Source organism: Rhamphochromis longiceps, linkage group LG15, assembly GCF_057381845.1.
Source record: "Rhamphochromis longiceps isolate RC_006_pf linkage group LG15, R_longiceps_female_GT1.1, whole genome shotgun sequence".
Classification (NCBI taxonomy): domain Eukaryota; kingdom Metazoa; phylum Chordata; class Actinopteri; order Cichliformes; family Cichlidae; genus Rhamphochromis; species Rhamphochromis longiceps.
Genome location: NC_140571.1, coordinates 26,785,485 through 26,806,500, shown reverse-complemented (window position 1 = coordinate 26,806,500; position 21,016 = coordinate 26,785,485). Strand labels below are relative to the sequence as shown.

Below are 21,016 nucleotides of genomic sequence, written 5' to 3'. Positions count from 1 at the left end.
CCACAACAACAAACCCCAGAATTACAGCCTCCAAGTTCATCTGTGGCACCGGTCATCATATGCTGCCAACAACAAGGAGCCATTAATCACACATCTGTCACAGGGATCACTGACACATACTCAGAACTCAGATCTGAACACAAACACCATATTTTACTTGTTTTAATTCAGCACAGCCATCATGAAAAATAAATTCTCAGAAATTTGTTCAAAAATCAAATGAAAAACATCCAGAACTTCCTTAAAAATCACATCTGAGGACTGCTGGTGCATGCATGAGTCCACTGCAGCACACTTCTAATAACTGAACCCAACCTGAACAGACCTTTTATAGCACACAAACACAGGATTCAACAGTTAGGACCCTCACGGATTGTCCCAGCTGTGTGTTCTATATACACTCAATCAAAAATAAAGACTCATTTAAGGTCAAATGGTTGGACCTGGACTACCCCGTGAGCAGCGGGGGGTTAACATCTTCCTGCTTTGAGAATCTCATCAGAGACCTCCGCTCGCTCACAAACCAATTAACCCAAACTCATTGGCCGAGTCACGTGACAGACAGCACCTCCCAAACCGAGCTCGAGCTGAAGGCGGCTGCTGCAGATTGGATGATGAATTGCTGCCCCTGTATGAAGTTTAAACACACTCCCAGGAGATCATCCAAATGCTCCCTCTGGCTACAAACTCACTCACATCACTGTGTGGATGAAAACTTTCTCGACAGACACACAAGAAAGCGACTTCTCAGACTTTTACATGCTTCTCTGGTCTTACTGACCACTCTTTATCCAGACTTGAGGCCAGTTAACCTAAAGTGCACATCTGCTGGAGGACACATGAAAGCTCCACACAGTCTCCACCCAACCAGGAACTAACTCTTTAAGCCCTGCACCGCAGCACCTTCGACTTATCCTTCAAAGATGATGCCTTTGATTTATGCTCGTGTGGGACAAGTTTTATAGACTTCAGGCTACTGTCTACTGTCGCTGACCCCAAACATCTGTAGGTCTGAGAGCAGGAAGTTAAGTTTCAAGCTGTTGCAGAGTCTCTGAGAATCTGTCAAGTCCTGCTCTGACAGCGGATGGCGATGTCTCCAGCATGACCCAATGAGACATGCAGCAGTCTGACGTCACTGTGGAGCGCACTGCTACAGCAGAAGCAGCAAACAGAGCCAGGAGGACTGCTTTAAAGATCCCACCACTCAACAATCAAGCACAACGACAGAGAAAAATCACTGTGACAGAGGTTTGGAGGAGATCCCCAAAGCAGTCAACCTATTACCACAGTCTCCTTCATAATGGGAGAAAACCCCTAAAATGCTTCACTGCTTGATTAGCCACAGAAGTGCCACAGGAAACAGGAAGTGCATCATGCAGAAAATCTAAAAACACATGCAACCTCAATCTTGGACGGCAGACTCGTGCACCCAGCGATGACATCACAGTGACAGAGACACGCCTCCTGCTACAAACTACACCCCTGTGTCTGCATCAGCACCAAAGCAGGTTTAAATCAGAATCAGAACTAACTCTAAGGAAATTATGTGGGTTACAGTTGCTCCAAGGCAGCAACAATAACAGACTAAACTAATTAACTAATACAATATGTTACAGAATTTGCAAATTTAAGAAATAGCACTAATATGCAAATCACTCAGTTATAAATATCAAGAATATTGAATATACTGTGCTTTAAGAATTACATTATTAAAGCACAGTTCTTTCCACGTCGTGTTTAAATTACAGATTTACGTTCGTAACTATGAATTCCTACTAAGACTAAAACCTTCAGTAGTATACTTACTAGCATCATGCAGACTCACCTCACTTCCTACACTGCACACGATGAGGAAAACCTCCAACAAACAACACGAGTGAATACCACGAAAACCTCCAGAGCTCAGGTGCACTCGTGCTCGCAGACAGACACCGAGAAAAAGCTTCATGACATCAAACATTTCCTCCTTTGTAGCTTTAAATCCAAAGTGAAGCTGAATCTGAGCGGTCTGAAGCAAAGTTCAAAAAACGTTCAGGCCTGCTTCCAAAAACCATCACAACAACGCCATCTAATGGTGAAAGCAGCCACTTTAAACCCCTCTGACAGGCCAGCCGACTCACCTGAGGCAGATGCAAAGCAACCTGGGATGTGAGGCGACCAAATGGTGCTGTAGATGACCCCTTCATGACCTCTGAGGGTGGTCAGCGATGGACTGAGAGCAGGGTCCCACTGACAGAGATAAAACTAACATGAAGAAGACAGAACGCAGACGGAGAGGGGAAGAAAGGAGAAACTTTCATCTTACCACTTTCACCGTTTGATCCCACGATCCAGAAACTATCAGGCTTTCTCCTCGAGTCTGACTCCAGTCCACAGTGTACACCTGCACACACGTCACAGTCAGAACACCTGTGTGTGTGTCTGTGTGTGTGTAAGCATGTGTGCGTTACCTCCTGTGTGTGTTCTTTGGCCACCCTCAGTGGAGCACTGTGATTGGCTGTATCCCACAGCTGGAGGCTGCCATCGCCGCCGCCTGCCACCAAAATGTGCTCATTAGCTTCACTCCATGCCACGTCGAACAGGCCGTCACTCCACTCCCAGCTGAGACACACACACACGAGGATGACATAAAAACTTAATCTTTGACCTTTGACTGAATTCTTGTTTCCTTTATTCGACTTTAAAGGATTATTTCTGGGGGGGGGTTTAATGGTGTTGTGAAGCAGTCGCCTCCAGCACGGAGCTATGCAGCTTCCGACAAGTCTCTGTGTTTCAGTCTTCCCCAGATGTGGAGTCAACAACCTCAGAAATGGCACACTTCACACAAAGATTTCATATCTACTGAATAATCACACATGCGTCATCATTCAGAATGCAGATGAGGAGGAATGTGACTCCTACTGATTTGTATATATCATCTGCATTTTTATTATTTTCTGAGTTTTTAGACCATGTCACTCTCTCAGTGGAAGTCCTGGAAGTCAGTGGCAGTCACATAAAACCAGGGGTTTCTATCTGGTTTCCTCGCAGTCTGATAATAATCTGATCTGTGCTGAAATTAGATGAAACCGAGCCCTAAACCTCCTGCAACTTCTTATAATCATCATCTGTAAGCATAAAGGACAAAAACAGATGTTAGAGAGAGAGAGATGAGGAAACAGATGTTACCTTCTCACTAAGGTGAGCCCGGTCTCGGTCTGATCCAGGACCAGCAGTGTGCCGCAGCCTGTACACACACAGACAGAGTGGATAGGAATGAGAAAGCTGACTGTTTAAAAACAGCTGAAACGCACAGATCTGTGTTTCGGTGTGAAAACCGCGTGATCATCGTCGTCATCGGGGTCTGTTCAGCTCGCTGAGGTCGACGTTCAGAAACAAACAGCACGTCTTATTTTATTTCAGAATATTTATACGGATCAAAAGTCAGGAAACAGAAGTGATGAAGAGCCACAAACTGGAGTTCCTCTAACGTCCGCACGAGGCTCCAGCAGTGAGCATTCATTCTTTATCACATCCAGGTGTGTTCTCCAAACTGTGACCACTGAACTCTACTGACCTGCTATCCCGTAGTACTGTGAGGCAGCACAGGCCACTCTGCTGGGGATATACGGAGACACTTCCACTGCGTAACCGTGACGGGCCGGACTGCGAAACACCTTCACCGTCATCATCGTCACATACAAAGAAACCCTGATGGACAGAAAGGTTTAAAAAGTCTGCAAAGACGACATCGACTATTTACTACAGCATGTACTGTTACTTTGAAGCTTTTTTATGACCCTCAGGCGAAATATTTTAGAAAACATGACAATTAATGTGCACAAAACTTGTAAGACGCCAAATTAACTAACAAACATTCAGTGCATTTACATTCACAGTGGGGCGGTTTTCTAACCACGTTTTTCACACACGTATTAATCTTTCTCTCGTTCGTCCTCCAGCAGGTGCGATAGGGTCTTAATTAAAACTTAATACTCGGGGATTCCGGTTAACGCGGTCCACGTTTGCGCTCTGAACCCGCCCTGTTGTGTTTTATCAAATAATCCGTGGGGTTCAGAGATGTGAAGCTCTGAGTCTGTTAATCTGTTCACACGTAAGAAGTACGCGGGACTAAAGTAACGTTTTATGACTCAGACCGTGTCTGATCAGCACCTGCTCTCGTGTGGTCTGCAGGTGACAGAGTGACTTCACGGACCCTGATCACATTTAAATTGAAAATGGCTGTCACGTGACTCATAGAAACCAGGTCGTCTCGTGGGATCGAGAGAAAAAAAGCTTCAAAACTTCAGAGACCCACAGAAGTTCCCGCTGCTCCTGCTGCTCTTCTCACTCCACTCACTGCTTCTCCACTTCCGTGTTTTGATCAGCTGACTCCGGATTGAACGTGCTTATACTTGTAGTTGTACAGTTTGCCGCCAGGTGGAGACATTTCTTTACCTTAAAACCAACAAGTGCGCTTATTAGAAATTATAATTCTTTAAAAACACGACATTCAGGTAAATGAAGCTAGACAGGTAATGTTACTTACATTTGTAAAAATTTATTTTCATTTTTAAATTTAAGAAAAGCTTTAAATAACTGGAAAACTTCATATTTTATTAATTATAATTTTCTATTAAATGACATCTTTTCTTAAGAGATGGAGCATCTGCACGTTCACGGAAGGAGAAATGGTCACTGCTTTTGTGCTTCGTGCAGTTAAAATATTAGTTTTCATTTCCTCAGAAATGACCAAAGATTAGTTTTATTTTTAAAACAGCAATTTCCTGGAAACTGACTTCAAACTGTGTTCAGAGTCTGTGCGCGTTCAGTAATCCACATGTTATTCCAGAGAACAGAAAATGATAGTTTGTATATGTAAGAAAACATCCTTGCAGCGGCAGTTTCCTGCTGAATCGGTGTTACAGCACAAGGATGAAAACTTCAAATTAAGGTGAAATATTCACAGCAGCACACTAAGAGCACTTTTCAGTCAGTAATCAGGTTTTAATCGGCTCCTCCTGAAGCTCACTTTATGAGTGGTGCAATAATATTTGCAGCAGTCTGCTCAGATGTTTGCATATGAAGTTCACTCTAAGCATGACTCAGCTGTGAGCATTCACTTTAAAATAAAAACACAAATGACTGCAAGAAGAGTTTGTTTGTTTTTTAAACAAAAAACAAAAACAGGACAAACAAAGAAAATAAAATCAGCTGCAGGACTCTGAAACATAAAAAATGTTCCAACTCAGGACTGAATAACATGGGAGAGTAGCGAACACAAACCAGAGTGAAAGGAATCCTTTGCTGAAGCGTTCAATGCTATCTGGGAAAAATCACGCTCTTATGATTGTTTAGAAATACAGACAGAAACTTTTCTGTAATACAAAATGTGCTTTTCTGCATCACACATGGAGCATTGCACTCAGAACACATAACCAAAGACGCTGTGGCCTCACACTCTCACAGCCAGGAGGAAACCGTGATTGCAACCACAGCTCCATAAATACTGCGTCGCCATGGAAACCAGGAGAAAGCTGCAACTGGTTACCGGTAACAGGTACAAATATTATTTACAATTTCATTGATCATCACTGAATTCCTGATTCAGAGGAGAAAGCAAAGATCACACTTTGGTCTCAGTGTGACCGGCCTTTCAAAATAAAAGTACATAAAATACATTGAGTGGTGTTAACAGTCTGAGATGATCTCAGAGGAACACGAACCAACACGTCTCTGTTTGAGCTTCGCATCATTCAAAAGTCATAAAAGATCCTTGTTCACGTCAGATAAAGAAGTATTTTGGTCGGGGACAGAGAAGAGGAGGAAAAGTGTGTCTGCAGTGCTGGAGTGCACCACCTGCCCTGACGTAGCGTGTGACACTTTTGGACCACAAACTTAACAACAGTAATTAATTTGCTACAAAGATCTTAACAGCAGATCTTTATCACTTTACCTGCTTGCATCAGGATTCAGGCTACATGGACACATGAAGGAGGCGGAGCCTGCAGCTTATTAAACACATGATACAAGCTGCACCCGTTCATGTCTGTCTGTGTGTGTGTGTGTACAGCACGTACAGTAGTGAAGTATTAAAGTGTGTGCTCTGAATGCTTTAGTGAGTATGAACGCTGACGGTGCTCGATCACAGACTCATCTTAGCTCTGTGATCAACTGACGGCTGGACAAACGCAGACAGTCAGAGAACAGGCGTCTGCTTACTGTCCTCGGCTGCGCTGTTTGACCGTCTGAGTAAGACGACAGAATAAATACTCTGTATTCAGATGTAGGCTTCATCTACAAAGGTTCAAATTTTAGACACTTTAGTATCAAATCACCACTTTGACAGTTACAAGCCGATGAAGCGGTTTTACATCTGCAGACGGCCTTCTTGCAGGAATAAAGTCGGTCGTGGAAAAACTGTTTCTGGACAGATTCTTGTAAGAAATCTAAACTTTAGAAAGTCTCCTGCTGCTGAACACGGATGTGCACGTGCACAGAGTCCTCTGTGCAGAAGTTTAAGTTCCCATTAAGTAATCAGACATCAACACTGAAGCGTGGTGCTAACCCTGCAGTGACCCCGATGTGCCCGAAGTCCTGCTTTGTGCAGACATCCGTTTAGTCATCGATGAAAACAGAAACCCAGTATCTGGAGTCATCGGTCAGGGACAGACCATCAAATCTGGAGCTACCTGAATCACCTGTAAGAAGAGTCGGCACGTGTGGAGTCTACAGGGAGGATTCAGTCCTTCCCCTTTGAATGAGCTTCCATCAAAACGTTCGTGGGCTCACTGGAACTTTGTGGCGCCAAACTCGGCCTCGTGCAGAAACTGCTGCATCTTGGTTCGGACCCATGACTGTTTCTCTGCTGTCAGTCTCCTCATAGCCGGAGCCAGGCTCAGCAGGAACAGCGTCACGTCGTCCCTCTGCTCCATGTCACGCTCCCTCTGCGCATCCCTGGCTTCTGTCTTCGTCAGGAATTCCTCCAGCAGGCCGTCGACGCTCTTCCTCTTTGGCCGGAGCGGCCTGGGAGAAGCGGGGCGGCGCTCTTCCTCCACCTCCTCCTCATCGTCCGTTTGGACGAGCAGCTCGTCCACGTCGCCTTCCGGCTCCTCTGTCTTCAGCTGGTTCAGCCGCGCCACGGTCCAGGACAGCGGCGGGCTGCGATGATGACTCTGCGGATCCTGCTGCAGAAGAGGGGTCTGCGAGGAAGAGCGTGACGAAGCTAAGGTCGTAGCAAGAGATGTCACCGAGTGCATCATCATCTCAAACAGCTCCTTCATGTTGGCGTGCTGCTGCGTCTGCAGGCCGTCGTCAGTGTCTGTGGCGCCTGAGTTCACCTCAACCTTTGCTTCTTTGGGCCTGGACGGGTCCAAGCCGACGGAGGGTAGCCGCTTCCTCTGCGGGAACTCTGAGGATGAGGACGAGGATGTCGTCGTGGTCGCGTCAGCTACGGCGAACCCTGAAAACAGACAAAACAATCAGAACTAAATCGATGTCGAATCACGAGAAAATATTAATCAAAAGCCATCAGAGACCCGGGTGCTCGGACTGCACATGGAAAAGCTGATGAGGAAGTACTGCAGGCTGGCCAATCAGAAGGAAGTGTCAGTACGAACCGTAGCTCTCGTCGTCGTCGCTCCGCGTCTCCGTGGTCGTGCTGCAGCCGACCATTTCGGCCACCTGGACCTGAGAGGGCTGTGGGTCCAGGGCCCAGCCGTTGGTACCGGCTGCCCGGGCATCGATGAACGGATTAAGGAACGACAGGATGGACGAGTATCTCCATGGCCGGTAGTTAAAGAGCCCGATGCCGCTCTCGCGCCGCTCCTTCTCACGCTGCCTCTCCCTCCTGTGCTGGTCTCTCAGTGTCTTCCACTTCCTTCTGCACTCCGACTCTAATGTGGAAAACCACAAGTTTGCTTTAATTAAACCATAAAACCATCAAATCCAACAGTTAAACCATCCTGCTGTGTCCACAACCAGAGACACACACACAGAGTCACATTAAACGCTTTATTTTCACCTGCATACAAAAACTAAAACTAATCTTTGCTCTAATTTAGTTTATTCTGCAAAAACTAAAACAAACTCCCAAACAACCGAACTATTTTTGTTTGCTTGGTCATATTTCACAGCAAACTTGTGTTTGGACAATATTCAACATTTGAAGCAATTTGACTGAAAATAACAAACAGTACTACTCACATGTGAAAATACTCACGGCTCCAAACTCCTGTGTGACTTTTAGCCAAATATGAATTTCAATCATAATTTTTGCTTCCAATGGTTATTTAAAAAAATGATTAAAAATAATACAAACAATTAACTAAATAGTATTAATTAAAAGGACCAAAAAAAGGCAATAATAAAATAACAACCAATTTTTAAAAAAACAAAAACAAATGCAGAATCCAGATAAATTTTAAACATTCAAACTATTTTTTGGGATATTTTTTACAATTTACATTATGTTTCCTTCCATACATTTATGATTAAACATATTAGGCTGTTTGTTTAAAAAAAAATCCAAGTAATAAAATTTCTGTTGAATTTTATTTTAAAGGCTTTTAAATATAATTTAAAACGTCAGTAATTTCTATCATGTTATTATTAATTTTTAATGTTAAAACATATAAACCCATAAATAACGAAAGCGTATTAACAGCTCCTTTATTCTGTATTTTATTTTATTTTCCTTTCTTTTCTTCAGCGAACCATAATTTACTGTATTTGAAAATTTTTAAGTTCAGTTAACAAAGACTGTCTACATGAGTAAAACCTTAAATACTTGTGTTACAAACACACATACATATTTGGTCGTCATCACCTTTTTCCCCCAGTTCTGATTACTAGAAAAATCCACTACGACCAGTTATTTCCCAGTAATTACAATATATGAGTAAAAGCTGCTGATTAAAGTTGTCGTAGATTTTCTTACAGTGTTTCTTTCATAAATCTGTGCTGATAATTCTGAAGAGGAACCATTGTGCTGGAGCCGAGAGGCGACGAGCGTAGGAACATAATAAGGGTCGGACCGTATTTGTTTTGAACTTTTCTCTGATGAAAATCTGAATGTTTGACATGTTTTGAAAGTTTTCCCTCTCGCCCACATCGAAAGTGCTCCCGTGTGAGAGCTGAAGTTCGCGCCGGGATCTCGGCGCTGTTCTGAAACTCACCGGGGACTCCGACGATCTCCGCCACCTGCCGCCACGCGTCGCTCCGCATGTTCAGGTCCCGATAGGTCGGGGAGTTCATGTCGTAGAGACTCGGGAAGCCAGAGACCGCCATGATCAGCTTGTATTCCATTCTCCTGTATTTAAAACTCTGGCAGAGCGGAGCCGGACTGGAAAGAAAATAAAAGAACGAATGGGGGGAAACACTACTTCCGTTTCCGGTGCGTCACAGCTCATTTGTATAAAAAGTGACCAGATTTCAGTCCTTCGTTCGCTAGTGGTGTGCGATACTGCATATTTTGGTATCGATCCGATACCAAGTAAATGCGGGCCAGTATCGCCGATATCAATACCAATACTTTTCAATAAATAAGGTGGATACATCATTGAATTCCTAAATCTCAATTAATTTTTATAACCTTAAGTGTTTTTTGTGATGTTTCCTTTTTTATTATTAAATAGTTAAAACCCAGGACATAATTAGGATAAAGTTTATAATTAAATAGAAAATGCTTGCTTATTGTGGCTGCTCTGCGATGCCACTGCAGGTGAGATGGACTCACCTGCACCGCGTCTACAATCACGCCTGGCTGGCTTAAAACCTGTGCTCTGCTTGTGTTGTTGTTAGTGATGTGTACAGCTGGCGAGCTGCAGCGGTTGTACTAATGTACTGTTAGAGAAATCGTGTGATTATTGTAACGGTGGACAGCGCACGGCAAGGACCGGTTCGGGGTGAGCCGGAGGCTGGCGCGTCAGCGGGACCTGCCAAGCTGGAGACAGATGTGCACAGGGGTCCTGCCACACCCGAGGGCAGCGTGCTGTCCGGTCCAGCCTCTCTTCCAACAGAGGCAGCACGCTGCGCAGTACTGCGCGCCGACCGCCTGCTCAGCTGCCTGTGAGCCCCGGCTCACTTCCATGCCTGCTGCCCCGCCGCTGTTTGCCACATGGAAGGCTACCTGGGGCGACGATGATCCGGGCCGATTCCCTTGCCTGCTCGCGGAGGGGGCGAGTAGGTTAGATTCGGCCTCAGGGGCGAAGGGGGTATGTGGCGGAGTACGTTCTGCGATGCGCTGCAGGTGAGATGGACTTACCTGCGCGGCATCTACAATCATGCCTCGCCGGCGTAAAACCTGTGCTGTGTTCTGTGTTGTTGTTGATTGTGATGTGTACAGCTGGCAGCAGGAAAGCTGCAGCAGAATGTACTGTTACAGCAGCCATGTGATTATTGTAAGAATAAATCATGCTGTGAAGCATGAAAATGCCATCAGGTCTGCCGTGGCAGTTTACTTTTTTTTTTTTTTTTTTTTTTTTTAATAAAAATTTTTCAATAAATTGCGCAAACCAGTAAACAAATCAAAACAAGTACTGTTGAGAAACTATAATACAAAATTTACAATTAAAATTCTCAATAACAATAACTGGTAAAAATATAAATAATATGTAAACAACAGGCACGTGCAGAGGGGGGGCTAGAGGGGCTTTTTTTTTTTTTTTTTTAAATTCTTTTTTTTTTTTTTTTAATGTGTGTGCGTGCGGAGTCCTGTCTGTGCCCCTCAACAATAATATTTAACTATTAATCACAGTTTTGCTAAATAAAAGGATCTGGCTTGCATCAGTCACATGATCACATTTAACCAATGATCGCCCTTGACGGCAGAACGCGCTGGTTACGAGCCGGGAACGAGCTCGGGAACGAGCTCACAAAGAGCACGCGCATTTTTTCCGGTCCGGAGCTGTAGGAGAAACACAAGTTAACTCAGAGACACAGACTGATGCGACAAAACCAGTAAGTAGGTGTACAGCGTACACTGTAGTGTATACCACCTAGGAGTATGGGCTTACAAGTAGTGCTGTCATATCTGCTGGCTACCTGGCTGTCATGGGTCTGCAGCTCTGTCCACCGTTTTAGGAAGCATATTTAGTTTTAAAGTATTTAGAACATATTTAGTTTTAAAGTAAGTTACAGGGCTTTTCCTGCCTTTCTGGAGGGATTATATTTCACTAAAAAACGATCTAATATGCATGTCCACATAATTATGCATTATTATAATTATAATATATTAAAAAACACACGCTGTATTTTAAAGAACATACATTAAGAAGCAGATTATATTAGATTTATATTTTAAATAAGACAAAATTTGGATTTTACAGCAGTAAAATTATTGTATCGCTACAGTTTAAAAATGTAATAAGCTTTGCCCCTGCACAGAGTGGATAGTGAAACAAATGGAATCATCATAATGACATTATTTCATATTTATTACTTCCCCCTCCTCATTGCTTTATTATTGTAGCTCTAGTAATAAAATTAAAAAAAAGATTCTGGATCAGCACCATGATGCCCAAAGTATATACAGTATTCTGAAGAAGGTCTAAAATATCACTGTGTGTGCATGTGTGTGTTTTATGAAATGGATTTTTAAAAAAAATATTACTCATGATATAACATTGTCCAGACATGCCTGGTAAGGACATGAGGAGGAAACCGCAGGAGCTGTGTGAGGCTACTAAATGCAGTGCTATAACATTTTTCTGTCATCATTTTATTAAAGATTAAGTGCAAGAGTTGTTAGGTGTGGATAATTAGATTATAGTTTATTGCAATAGCAAGTTGTGCCTTGTTCTCAAGTGGAGAGGGATATATGAAATGATGGAAGGAAGAAGAGAAGCAAAGAGTGATTCACAGGCAGAGCCTGAATTATTTCTCACAGTTTTTTGTTGCCTTATGGTTCCAAGCGCTGTCACCAATCTTTGCATTTTGTTATTATCTCATGACACTTGTTTAATCAGCTACCATCTCTCCTATGGACTTTTTAATGTTTACAGTCTCAGATCAACACAGCCCTGCCCTCCAGCACTATCCACAGCAACCCCTCAACAGCAACATTGTACCCATCAGGTAAAGCATCGGCTACATTTGCTTTGCCTTGTTGCCCATATTAGATTCTTGATGAATGTGTGTTGTTGTTATTCAGCCTGGTTCAATGTGCCCCTTTTTAACTTTGAGCACCTGCCCCTCTAAACCTCTCTGCACGGCCCTGGTAAACAACTTAACAACCCCCAACGCGTCTAAGTCAAGTCACGTGACAGCGCAACATGTAAACACAGGAGGGGGAAGAGGGAGCAAAGTGCCTCTGCTCTGCGCTGACACAGGAGCAGCGAGTCCAGCGACCTGGCTGTTTCATGCCATGCCATCAATGTGGATTGTCCAGACTGAGAGACCTCTTCTGAAGCAAACCATGAATCAACATGTGAACATGACCTGATGCTGCTGAAGTGAAGCAAAGTTACAGAGGTTTGATTACAGACACAGCTGAGAGTTTGTAATCTGTCATCATTTTAAAAGGTTTAAATTTCTTCAGTATTGAACAGCAGAAATGAGGCTTTGTTTTCGGAGGCCGACAGCAGTGAACACAACAGCAGACTGGTGCGTAATAAGCAGTGAATAATGCAAAAAAAAAAGTTTTGAAGGTAAACTGTTCTTGAAGTACACTGAGAGAGAGAGAGCTGTGCAGGAAGTAAACGTCAAAGTCAGAGAGAATTCATGATGATGTTCATCAAACGTAAAGCGTAGTTTGCATCTTCTTTTGCTGCTGGTTGGGTCAGTTTTGGTTGGAGACAGATGAAACCTGCAGCTTCAGGATCTGTGAGCTGTCCACTTTCAGCTCCGACGGCGTGTCCGTGTACATGCTGTCGAGTGAACGATCCACGCTCTGTGTTTCCATCTTTGTGTGTTTAGCTGCTCTCATTTACTGTTTTATCTGTTTGGTTGTTGTTGAAATACTTTTGGGAGCATTAACCTGAGATCCTGGCAAAATACATTAATATTAAAAATCGATTCAGGATTGAATGAATCAACATCGCTTTATTCAAATTAAAAAGATTTAAATAGGAGAATCCATTTTTTTACACCCGCCTCTAATGCTGGGTAATGTCAGCTGGTCCATGGGTAGCTGGCTGTGAGGCTCAGGGAGCGTCTACAAAGTGCAACACTGAAAAAACGTCATCCATAAATATTGAGTAATAACTGGACTCTCATACAGCGGGACTCAAATGCCTTTAAACATCAGCTTATCCTGCTGATCCAAGTCCAACACTGAGTTTGCAAAAACATGTTTGTCAATCATTTTGTTTGGTTTCTGAGGAAAATGATTTAATAACTTGCTGCTAATACACAACATTTCATCATATTTCCTCATAACCCTCTTTTGTCTGACCATTTGAATCCCATTTGAATTTGCAATAAAGGATCCACAGAGTTTGGTGACAATAATTACAGTAGATGCTTGTGTGAAAGTGAGTTTTTTCTCTTGTTGTGTATGTTTGAATCTCCTTCCTGTTGGCTTCAGCTGTTTGGAGTTTCCATTTTCTAAACTTCTACATTCTGAACCTCCTTCAGCTCTGAACAGATGATGAAACACTGAATGAGCTCACACTTTGTCTAATAAACTTACATCTTTCATTCTTTATACAGATTGATGGACTGTAGTTTGTCAGAGATCAGCTGTGATTATCTGGCAGCAGCACTGAAGTCCAACCCCTCCCATCTGAGACAGCTGGACCTGAGTGACAACAACAACCTGCAAGATCCAGGAGTGAAGCATCTGTGTGGCTTTCTGGAGAGTCCAGGATGTGGACTTGAAACTCTGGGGTCAGTCAGCATGTTTTAGTTGTGCTGAGATGAATATGATGTGAAAGTTGTGCTGACACTAAACTGCAGACATCAGGCTGATATTATACTGATCCACACTGAGGATCTTCATGGTAAAGTCTGTTTTCTTCTTCTCTGGTTTAGTCCATTGACTGTAGCAGAACAATGTTCACATTTCAAACCTTCAAAGAAGAAGAAAAATCCTCCACTGGATAATTCACTGTTAAACTCTCAAACTCTTCATTCCACCTTAAAGTCTGTCTGACACTGAAATCCAAAGCAAAATGTCTGTTTGCTTTACAGACAGCAGTCCAACACAAACATACACACATCATCCAAAACGTTTCATGAAGCAGACTGTGAAGATCAAAGCTGCATTAGAAAGCTCACATGAATGAATGAGTGGACAGAAGTGGACAGAGATCATCTGATGCACTTCAAAGGCTTTAAATCAGCACATTTCTCATTATTCTTTATCAACTCTGTTAGGTTTCTATTGGGTCTGTGTTTCCACAAGCCCCGCTAATTCTAGAGACTTATTCATCATGAAGAAAACAAGACAGTCGATCGATCGATTATTTGCGCAAGGGAGGCCTCGTCTGTGTCCACCACGAAAATGACCCCCAGATCTGACCTCCTCCTGCTACCTTTTATTGAGAGACGGTTCACACAAAACACGTCAGAACAAAGCCACGCCCCCTTGGTTCTAAGACAAAGCATTGTGTGTGTGTGTGTGTGTGTGTGTGTGTGTGTGTGTGTGTGTGTGTGTGTGTGTGTGTGTGTGTGTGTGTGTGTGTGTGTGTGTGTGTGTGTCAGACCTGCTGACCAAAGGGTTGTAAACGCAGGAAGCTTACATCAAAAGCACAAGGTTGTGTCTGTGATAAAAGACTACAGCCCCCCACCTAGAACCTCGAGAATCTGGGGGGAAGGACAGTGGAATTTCTTTCATCATAGTTAAAACAATGTACAAATTGTAAACATAAAAATGATAAACATTTAACAATTCACTCTAACAGTTTCTATTAAAGGTTGTAATTTGTATATGAAAAAGTGCTTTGGCTCAGCAGGGATCAGCTTACAGGTAGAATACAGCTGCTGGATGGGATTAGCATGTCATAGCTATCTACCAAAATGCTAACCATCTATGGATCATTTTTGCTAACTGTTTATTCAGCTTAGGCTCACAGGGCTGGAGCCTGTGCCCTAGCTGTCATAGGGCAAGAGGCGTGGTCCACGTGCACAGGTGAGCAGTCCATCACAGGGCCAACAGAGAGAGATAGAGAAGCACTCTCTCACATCCACACCTACAGCCAATTTAGAAGCACCAATGAACCTAAGCAGCATTTCATTGGACTGTGGGAGAACATCCAACCTCCACAGAAAGGCCAACAAGCTTCAACCTACAACCTTCTTGCTTTAAGGCACTAGTGCTAACCACTTTTCCCCATTTCAGCCCAAGTCCTGCATCTTCCTGTTTCTGACTCCAGGCCAGCTCCACTAACACTTTCTCATTAGACACTGCCACCTAGTGGAGGAAGTCTTAGTTCCATTTGAAGCTTCAGATTACAGTTAGTTCCTTTAAAAAGAGGTGGAGGTGGTGGGGCCACAGCACCATCATCACTGAGTGCCATAGGACACTTAACCTTTGTTTCCATATGCTGGGAACTTCCTGTTGTTCCAAGGAGGACTGGAAAATGTGTGAAAATCTCCCAGTCAGTTCCTCACAGCACACTTCAATCATTTCCCTCCCACAGCATCAGGACCAGGGCTTTTTCTCTCTTTGGTCCCACTAAGAGATTTCCACACAAACGCCTCATCAGTGGGGCTCTCAGAGCTACCAGCCCTTTGCTACAATCACGAAGCTCTTCATTGAAATCAATGATATCAAAGCTGGAATCAAATGAGTCCAAGTCTTCTGCTGATTCAGCATCACATTCATCTTTGGTCCTTGTTCTGCATCCCCACCATGGACTTCATTCCTTTCCAAGCCAGCCTTGAGTGTCCTTTATTCAGCTCATCCTCTGCTTTACTTTTACACCTGATTTTAGCTGCTTTATCTCTCTTTGAACACGTTTCTGTGTGAATAAGATAAAGGTCTAATCATCTCTTAGTTTACTCAGATTGGACAGAGTGTATATTTGTTAATAATTTGAATAATTTTGGATAAGGATAAGTGTAAGATAATGGGGAATTTCAGTCTTTACTTTATAATTTGTTTAGCGTAAGATTTACAGTTAAATTGTATTTTCTTGCCTTATTTAATTTTTACGTACTGTTCCTTTATTACACGGTAACTGTGCACAGGGGAAGCGTTCGCGACTGGCAGTGTGGAGTAACGGGGCTTTAACTAGCTGTGGAGTAAAACAGTTTTCTTACCGTGTTTGCAGTGTACAGGAACATTCAAATGGATCACTGTATTTCAAAACTGTGGAAATAAATGTTTGCCTGTTTGTTTTTCAACTACAAGCGGACTTTGTGGATTATGTTCAACTGCACTAAGACACGCGTACGGCCCGACTACCAGCTAGTGCTTCTGCGATATTACTGTGCCTCAATCTTTTTCTTCTCTCCCTCATAACAAGACAGCTCCTTCTGCCTGAGAACATGTTGGAGTGATTTACTAATCCAGGGCTGCTTATTGGGGAAAATACTTCCTGTTTTCAAAGTAATCCCCATTTTTCCCAGAAAGAAATGTAAGTAGAAATCGATGATCTAAGTGAGAACATGAGCCTTTAAAAAGTCCCAGTAGGTGCAGTCAAAGCAGTCCCTCAGTTCCAGTATAGAGTCTTTGGTCCAGACTGGAACAACTGTGTGCCTGGTTTGAGCTCTCTTCAGTCCTGTGACCTGACAGACCCAGAGGGGCGATCACATCACATTTAGAAGCTCCCCTAATGGAGCCACAACACATGTCCAATACTTAGTCTGTCTTGTTGGACCAACTGGAAGAAATGATTCAAGGACTTAGTCACAGAACAGAGATTCAAATCTCCTAAATCCAACTGGCTGCATCGGGGCATATAGTCTGAAACTCTGCACAGTTTCCTGTTTGAAGCTGCTTCCTGTTGGCTTCAGCTGTTTGGAGTTTCCATTTTCTAAACTTCTACATTCTGAACCTTCTTCAGCTCTGAACAGATGATGAAACACTGAATGATTTCAAGCTCACACTTTGTCTAATAAACTTACATCTTTCATTCTTTATACAGATTGATGGACTGTAGTTTGTCAGAGATCAGCTGTGATTGTCTGGCAGCAGCGCTGAAGTCCAACCCCTCCCATCTGAGACAGCTGGACCTGTGGGGAAACAACCTGAAGGATCCAGATGTGAAGCAGCTGTGGGATCTTTAGCAGAGTCCAGACTACAGACTGGAGACTCTGAGGTCAGTAGAGTGATGGAGTGAGTGGGTGGTGCTGTCAGCAGTATTGTACTAAACACAGTCAGTATGAAACAAAGATCCAGTGTTTACTGTAAAGCTGCAGCTTCTCAGTGAAGCTGTGAGAGGAGAATGGTGACAGGCTTCAGGATTGGACACAAAAACTTCCTGTTTCTGAAGTTTATGGTCACCATAGTAACGGCTAACACGCTCTGATCAAACACTGTCAACAGCCAATCAGCTCTCTGAACAAAGCAGCACGCAGACCAATGACTGCATTCATTTCCAAGTTTAAAGCAGTGAAGAACACAGTCTATAGGTGAGGAAGAATTTAGTGAGAGCAGATGTTTGGATGGAATTCCTCCAGTTAACAGCTGGAACCGTCCATCTGGATTGTTGGGCTTGTTGTTGGGGTTCCTACAGAGCTCAGTGGACACACCAAGGTTCTTCTAATGAATGAAAGTCCAAACTCAAACTAGGAGGGAAAAACATTTTCATCAACTTCAATAAAAATCCAAAGATTAGAAAAAGTGAAGCAACAATGAGTCCTAGTACAGTCCCAGCACTGAAGTCCCTGCTGCTCTTTATACTGGATGTGCTGCATCACTGACTGACTGCTGATGAAGATTATCTGGAAACACTTGTTTATCTCCTCTGCTCTTCCTTCTTCTCTCTGCAGGTGGAGGTGATGATGGTAAACAGGACGGTGTGTGTGCTGAGGGAGGAGGAGCTGTGTCCTGATGATCCAGAGAGGTTGAAGCAGCAGCAGCTTGTGTGTAGAGATGCTCTGACTGGGCCATGTTACTGGGAGGTGGAGAGGAGAGCTTCATCCAGCAGTGACTGACAGAGGAATAAGCAGAAGTGCAGATGACTGTCAGTGCTGCAGAGTGAACTGCTCTGAGAACAGCTCCACTATCAGACACAATGTAGAGTCCAGCATCATCCCTGTGTGTCCCTCTGGATCTGACAGAGGATCATCAGTGTATCTGGACTGCTCTGCTGCTGCTCTGTCCTTCTACAGTCTCTGCACAGTCTCTGTCTGACTCTGGCTTCAGATCCTCCTGGATCAAACTCACCTGGAAAGACTTTCAAACATCACTCAATAGATTTGAATACAGAATATATTTGATATATACTGTAGATGTACTGTAGAGTTGCAGTTTGTCACTTGTAAATACAGTCTGTGAGCAACTATGAGCTGAAAGATCTTTCTAGAAATACGAAATGTTTTCGCTCTTCTGTTGCTTTTTCATATATTTCCACAACATTAATATTGATCTCACCTGTTTCATGCTTTTATACATAAAACCGGACTCGTGTGATTTGAGGCTGCTGTGGTTGCTGTGCTGCACGTCTTCATTTAGATAATAGAGTTATCTAGTGGTTCAGAGGGAGAACTGCAGGAGGTGGAGCTGTGTTTTAGCATGGAAAACTTTTTATCTTTTAGGCGCAGATACAAATATGACAAGTATCAGTGTAAGATACAAAAGGTCAAATCAGTTAGCAGAGGGAACAGTGATCACACAGAAATGTAAGAATAGAAACATAACAGTGAATCTGGACATGTATACAGATGGAAGCAAACAAACAGGATGTAACACTACATTAAAGCCACAAATGGGAAGAAAACAACCCCAAAGGAAAATATATTTGATCTCAGGAATCCAAATCAGATGCTTTAGAGCAGGGATCGACAAGCCTGGGCATGCGTGTCACAGCTGGCACGTGAAGGGTTAACTGATGGCACGATCATAGCTGCACTGGCCATCGGGCATACCGATGGTGATTTTTGTTTTTATGGGGGGGAAATGATGGTTTTTTTTGGTTTTTTTGTAACGGTATAAACGATGAAAGGTGGTGGATTGGCCACACTGTAAGAGATATACATAAAAATTACAGTTAATAACTGTAAAATGGCAACAGTAAAAACAGTAAACATTGAATCTAAAAGAGTAATTGATTGTAATATGGACATTACATTTCTGTAAATTGAAAAACAGTGATTTGCTTTGGTGCCGCTTCTTAATGACTGTATCTTAGCTAACAACCCCAACTACCAGATTCAACTTGTAATTGGCTAAAAATAACTTAGCCTACCGGTGAGAGGGACGTTGCTAGCTGGCAGTTTTTACAAGCAATGTTGAACGTTCCATATTCAGACACTTCAAAAGCTTCAGGAGCATCAGTACCACGTAAATACACGGATACATCCGGATACTCGAGTCAGAATTCACAATGGGTTTTTGGGACTTTCTTGTGTATGGACCAATGTTTTCTTTTCTGAGCAAACCAGAAAGCTTTAATGAGCAGCTGGATTTGTGTCGCATTAACTGGCTGGACACAGAGGACATCGAAATGCAGCTGATTGAACTGAAAAGCTCGACTCTGTGGGGGTCAAAGTTTGCAGAACTATGAACGCTGGAATCCACAGCTGTGCGTGTTCATGGAGCTGCATTTTCACCTGCTGGACATCACTACCTGACAAGTTTAACTGTCTTCAGAACATTGCAGAGGCCTTATTGACAGTATTTGGCTCTACATATCTGTGTGAGCAGATTTTCTCTCGGAGACCTGTGTCTCTGAGTGGGAGACCAGAGATCACATTAACATGTGTGTCTCTGTATTAACAAACATGCCATATTGGCCCAGTTTACTTTTCTTATCAATGTTGTGAGGAGGCCATAAATAGCATTTGTATTTTCTGTTGTACAGTTCATTTGCTGTTATGGATAAAAAGTCTTTTTTTTGTTTCAAAATAGTTGATAACTATTCGCTGATAGCTGCCAACATCTGCGCACAAATATAATTCTATAAAGTGGTTCTATATAGTGTGTAACTGTTAATATAGAGCGTTATTAAATTTATTGCTAATGCAATCATATGGCACACTGACCTCTGAGGAAATTTTAGATGGCACTCGTCACCAGAAAGGTTGCCGACCTAAACCAGGGGGTTTAGAGTATCATAGAGTTTTTGTGGTTTGTTTTCTTTAAGTCATTTCACAGATTTTCTCTATAATTTTAATTCCTTGAATAAAACAACAAACTTAGGGGATGATTTTGTAATCCAACTTTATGTGTGAAAGATTTGACTAAACATAAAACAATCTTCCAACTAAGTCGTCATTCTTATCTTCTGAAATCAAACCAAATGTTCTGTTGTTTCTAAATCAGGGATTGATGAAATCTTTGGTTTCATCCATTTATGAACATGTTCTCATTCATATTAAATCGTAGTCTAAGTCAATCTTTAGAGGGATAAATGTCATTCATTATCTTCAAATGTGTTTCTGTTGTTTTGGGGGGAAGTTTGAAGTCCATTGTTCAAAGTCTGTTAATGAAACTGTATGAAGTTTATGTAGGATGTTTTTTCTATTTTGTATTTGTTTGAATTATTATGTGTTTTTAACTCTTTCTGCCATGATGTCAGGTCTCTCTTGAAAACAACATTTTTTAATCTCAATTAAATTTGCACCTGGAGAAATAAAGGATGATAATAATAATTTTGTCTTCAGGGAATCATTTCTCTGTAAAACAGCTTCTTCTGAAACTCTTGTTACATTTCTTGTTTATTGTTTGCTGGTTTTAGAAAAATGTCATCGTCTCTGTGTGAACTTAAACTCTACATGTGGTGTCAGCTATAATACGAGCTCTAGAGTCTAATAACGATGCTTTTATTATTGTCTGGTATCCAACCTAACCCTGGGCCTCTGGCTGAATGTGAAACACCAGCAGATGTTAAAAACTGTCTGGGTTACACATGCATCACGTCGTGTGCTTCCTAATGTAGCAGGTTGAAAAAAGCTACATGTTTATTTTTGTAAGAAAACCAATTACCCC

The 21,016-nt window shown here is 42.6% G+C and overlaps 3 protein-coding genes across 6 annotated transcripts in view; 1 reads left to right on the top strand and 2 right to left on the bottom strand.

Annotated features, from left to right (window-relative positions):
• pex7 (peroxisomal biogenesis factor 7) overlaps window positions 1-4,355 on the bottom strand; it is a 46,678-nt gene extending 42,323 nt beyond the window's left edge. Inside the window, exons 1-6 of one of the 4 annotated variants that reach the window (XM_085382272.1) lie at window positions 4,298-4,355; window positions 3,557-3,690; window positions 3,169-3,226; window positions 2,451-2,601; window positions 2,306-2,383; window positions 2,121-2,229 (exon numbers count right to left, since the gene is read on the bottom strand). In XM_085382272.1, coding sequence (XP_085238398.1) covers window positions 2,121-2,229; window positions 2,306-2,383; window positions 2,451-2,601; window positions 3,169-3,226; window positions 3,557-3,671 — 511 coding nt within the window. In that variant the 5' untranslated portion in view covers window positions 3,672-3,690; window positions 4,298-4,355. Of the gene's footprint in view, window positions 1-2,120; window positions 2,230-2,305; window positions 2,384-2,450; window positions 2,602-3,168; window positions 3,227-3,556; window positions 3,691-3,870; window positions 4,105-4,152 lie in introns of those variants that run through there. The other 3 variants (XM_085382271.1, XM_085382270.1, XM_085382274.1) reach the window with 3 other exon arrangements.
• A 777-nt stretch (window positions 4,356-5,132) lies between these two features.
• LOC146652801 (uncharacterized) lies at window positions 5,133-9,416 on the bottom strand. Its single transcript, XM_085382856.1, has 3 exons — window positions 9,156-9,416; window positions 7,599-7,874; window positions 5,133-7,441 (listed from the first exon to the last, which is right to left on the bottom strand). The coding sequence occupies exons 1-3, from the start codon at window positions 9,283-9,285 to the stop codon at window positions 6,768-6,770; spliced, it is 1,080 nt and encodes a 359-aa protein (XP_085238982.1). The 5' UTR covers window positions 9,286-9,416; the 3' UTR covers window positions 5,133-6,767.
• A 516-nt stretch (window positions 9,417-9,932) lies between these two features.
• On the top strand, window positions 9,933-20,377 carry LOC146652800 (NACHT, LRR and PYD domains-containing protein 1-like). The gene is made up of 4 exons (XM_085382857.1): window positions 9,933-10,228; window positions 13,630-13,806; window positions 17,010-17,183; window positions 17,857-20,377. The coding sequence occupies exons 1-3, from the start codon at window positions 9,933-9,935 to the stop codon at window positions 17,149-17,151; spliced, it is 615 nt and encodes a 204-aa protein (XP_085238983.1). The 3' UTR covers window positions 17,152-17,183; window positions 17,857-20,377.
• The last annotated feature ends 639 nt before the right edge of the window (window positions 20,378-21,016 follow it).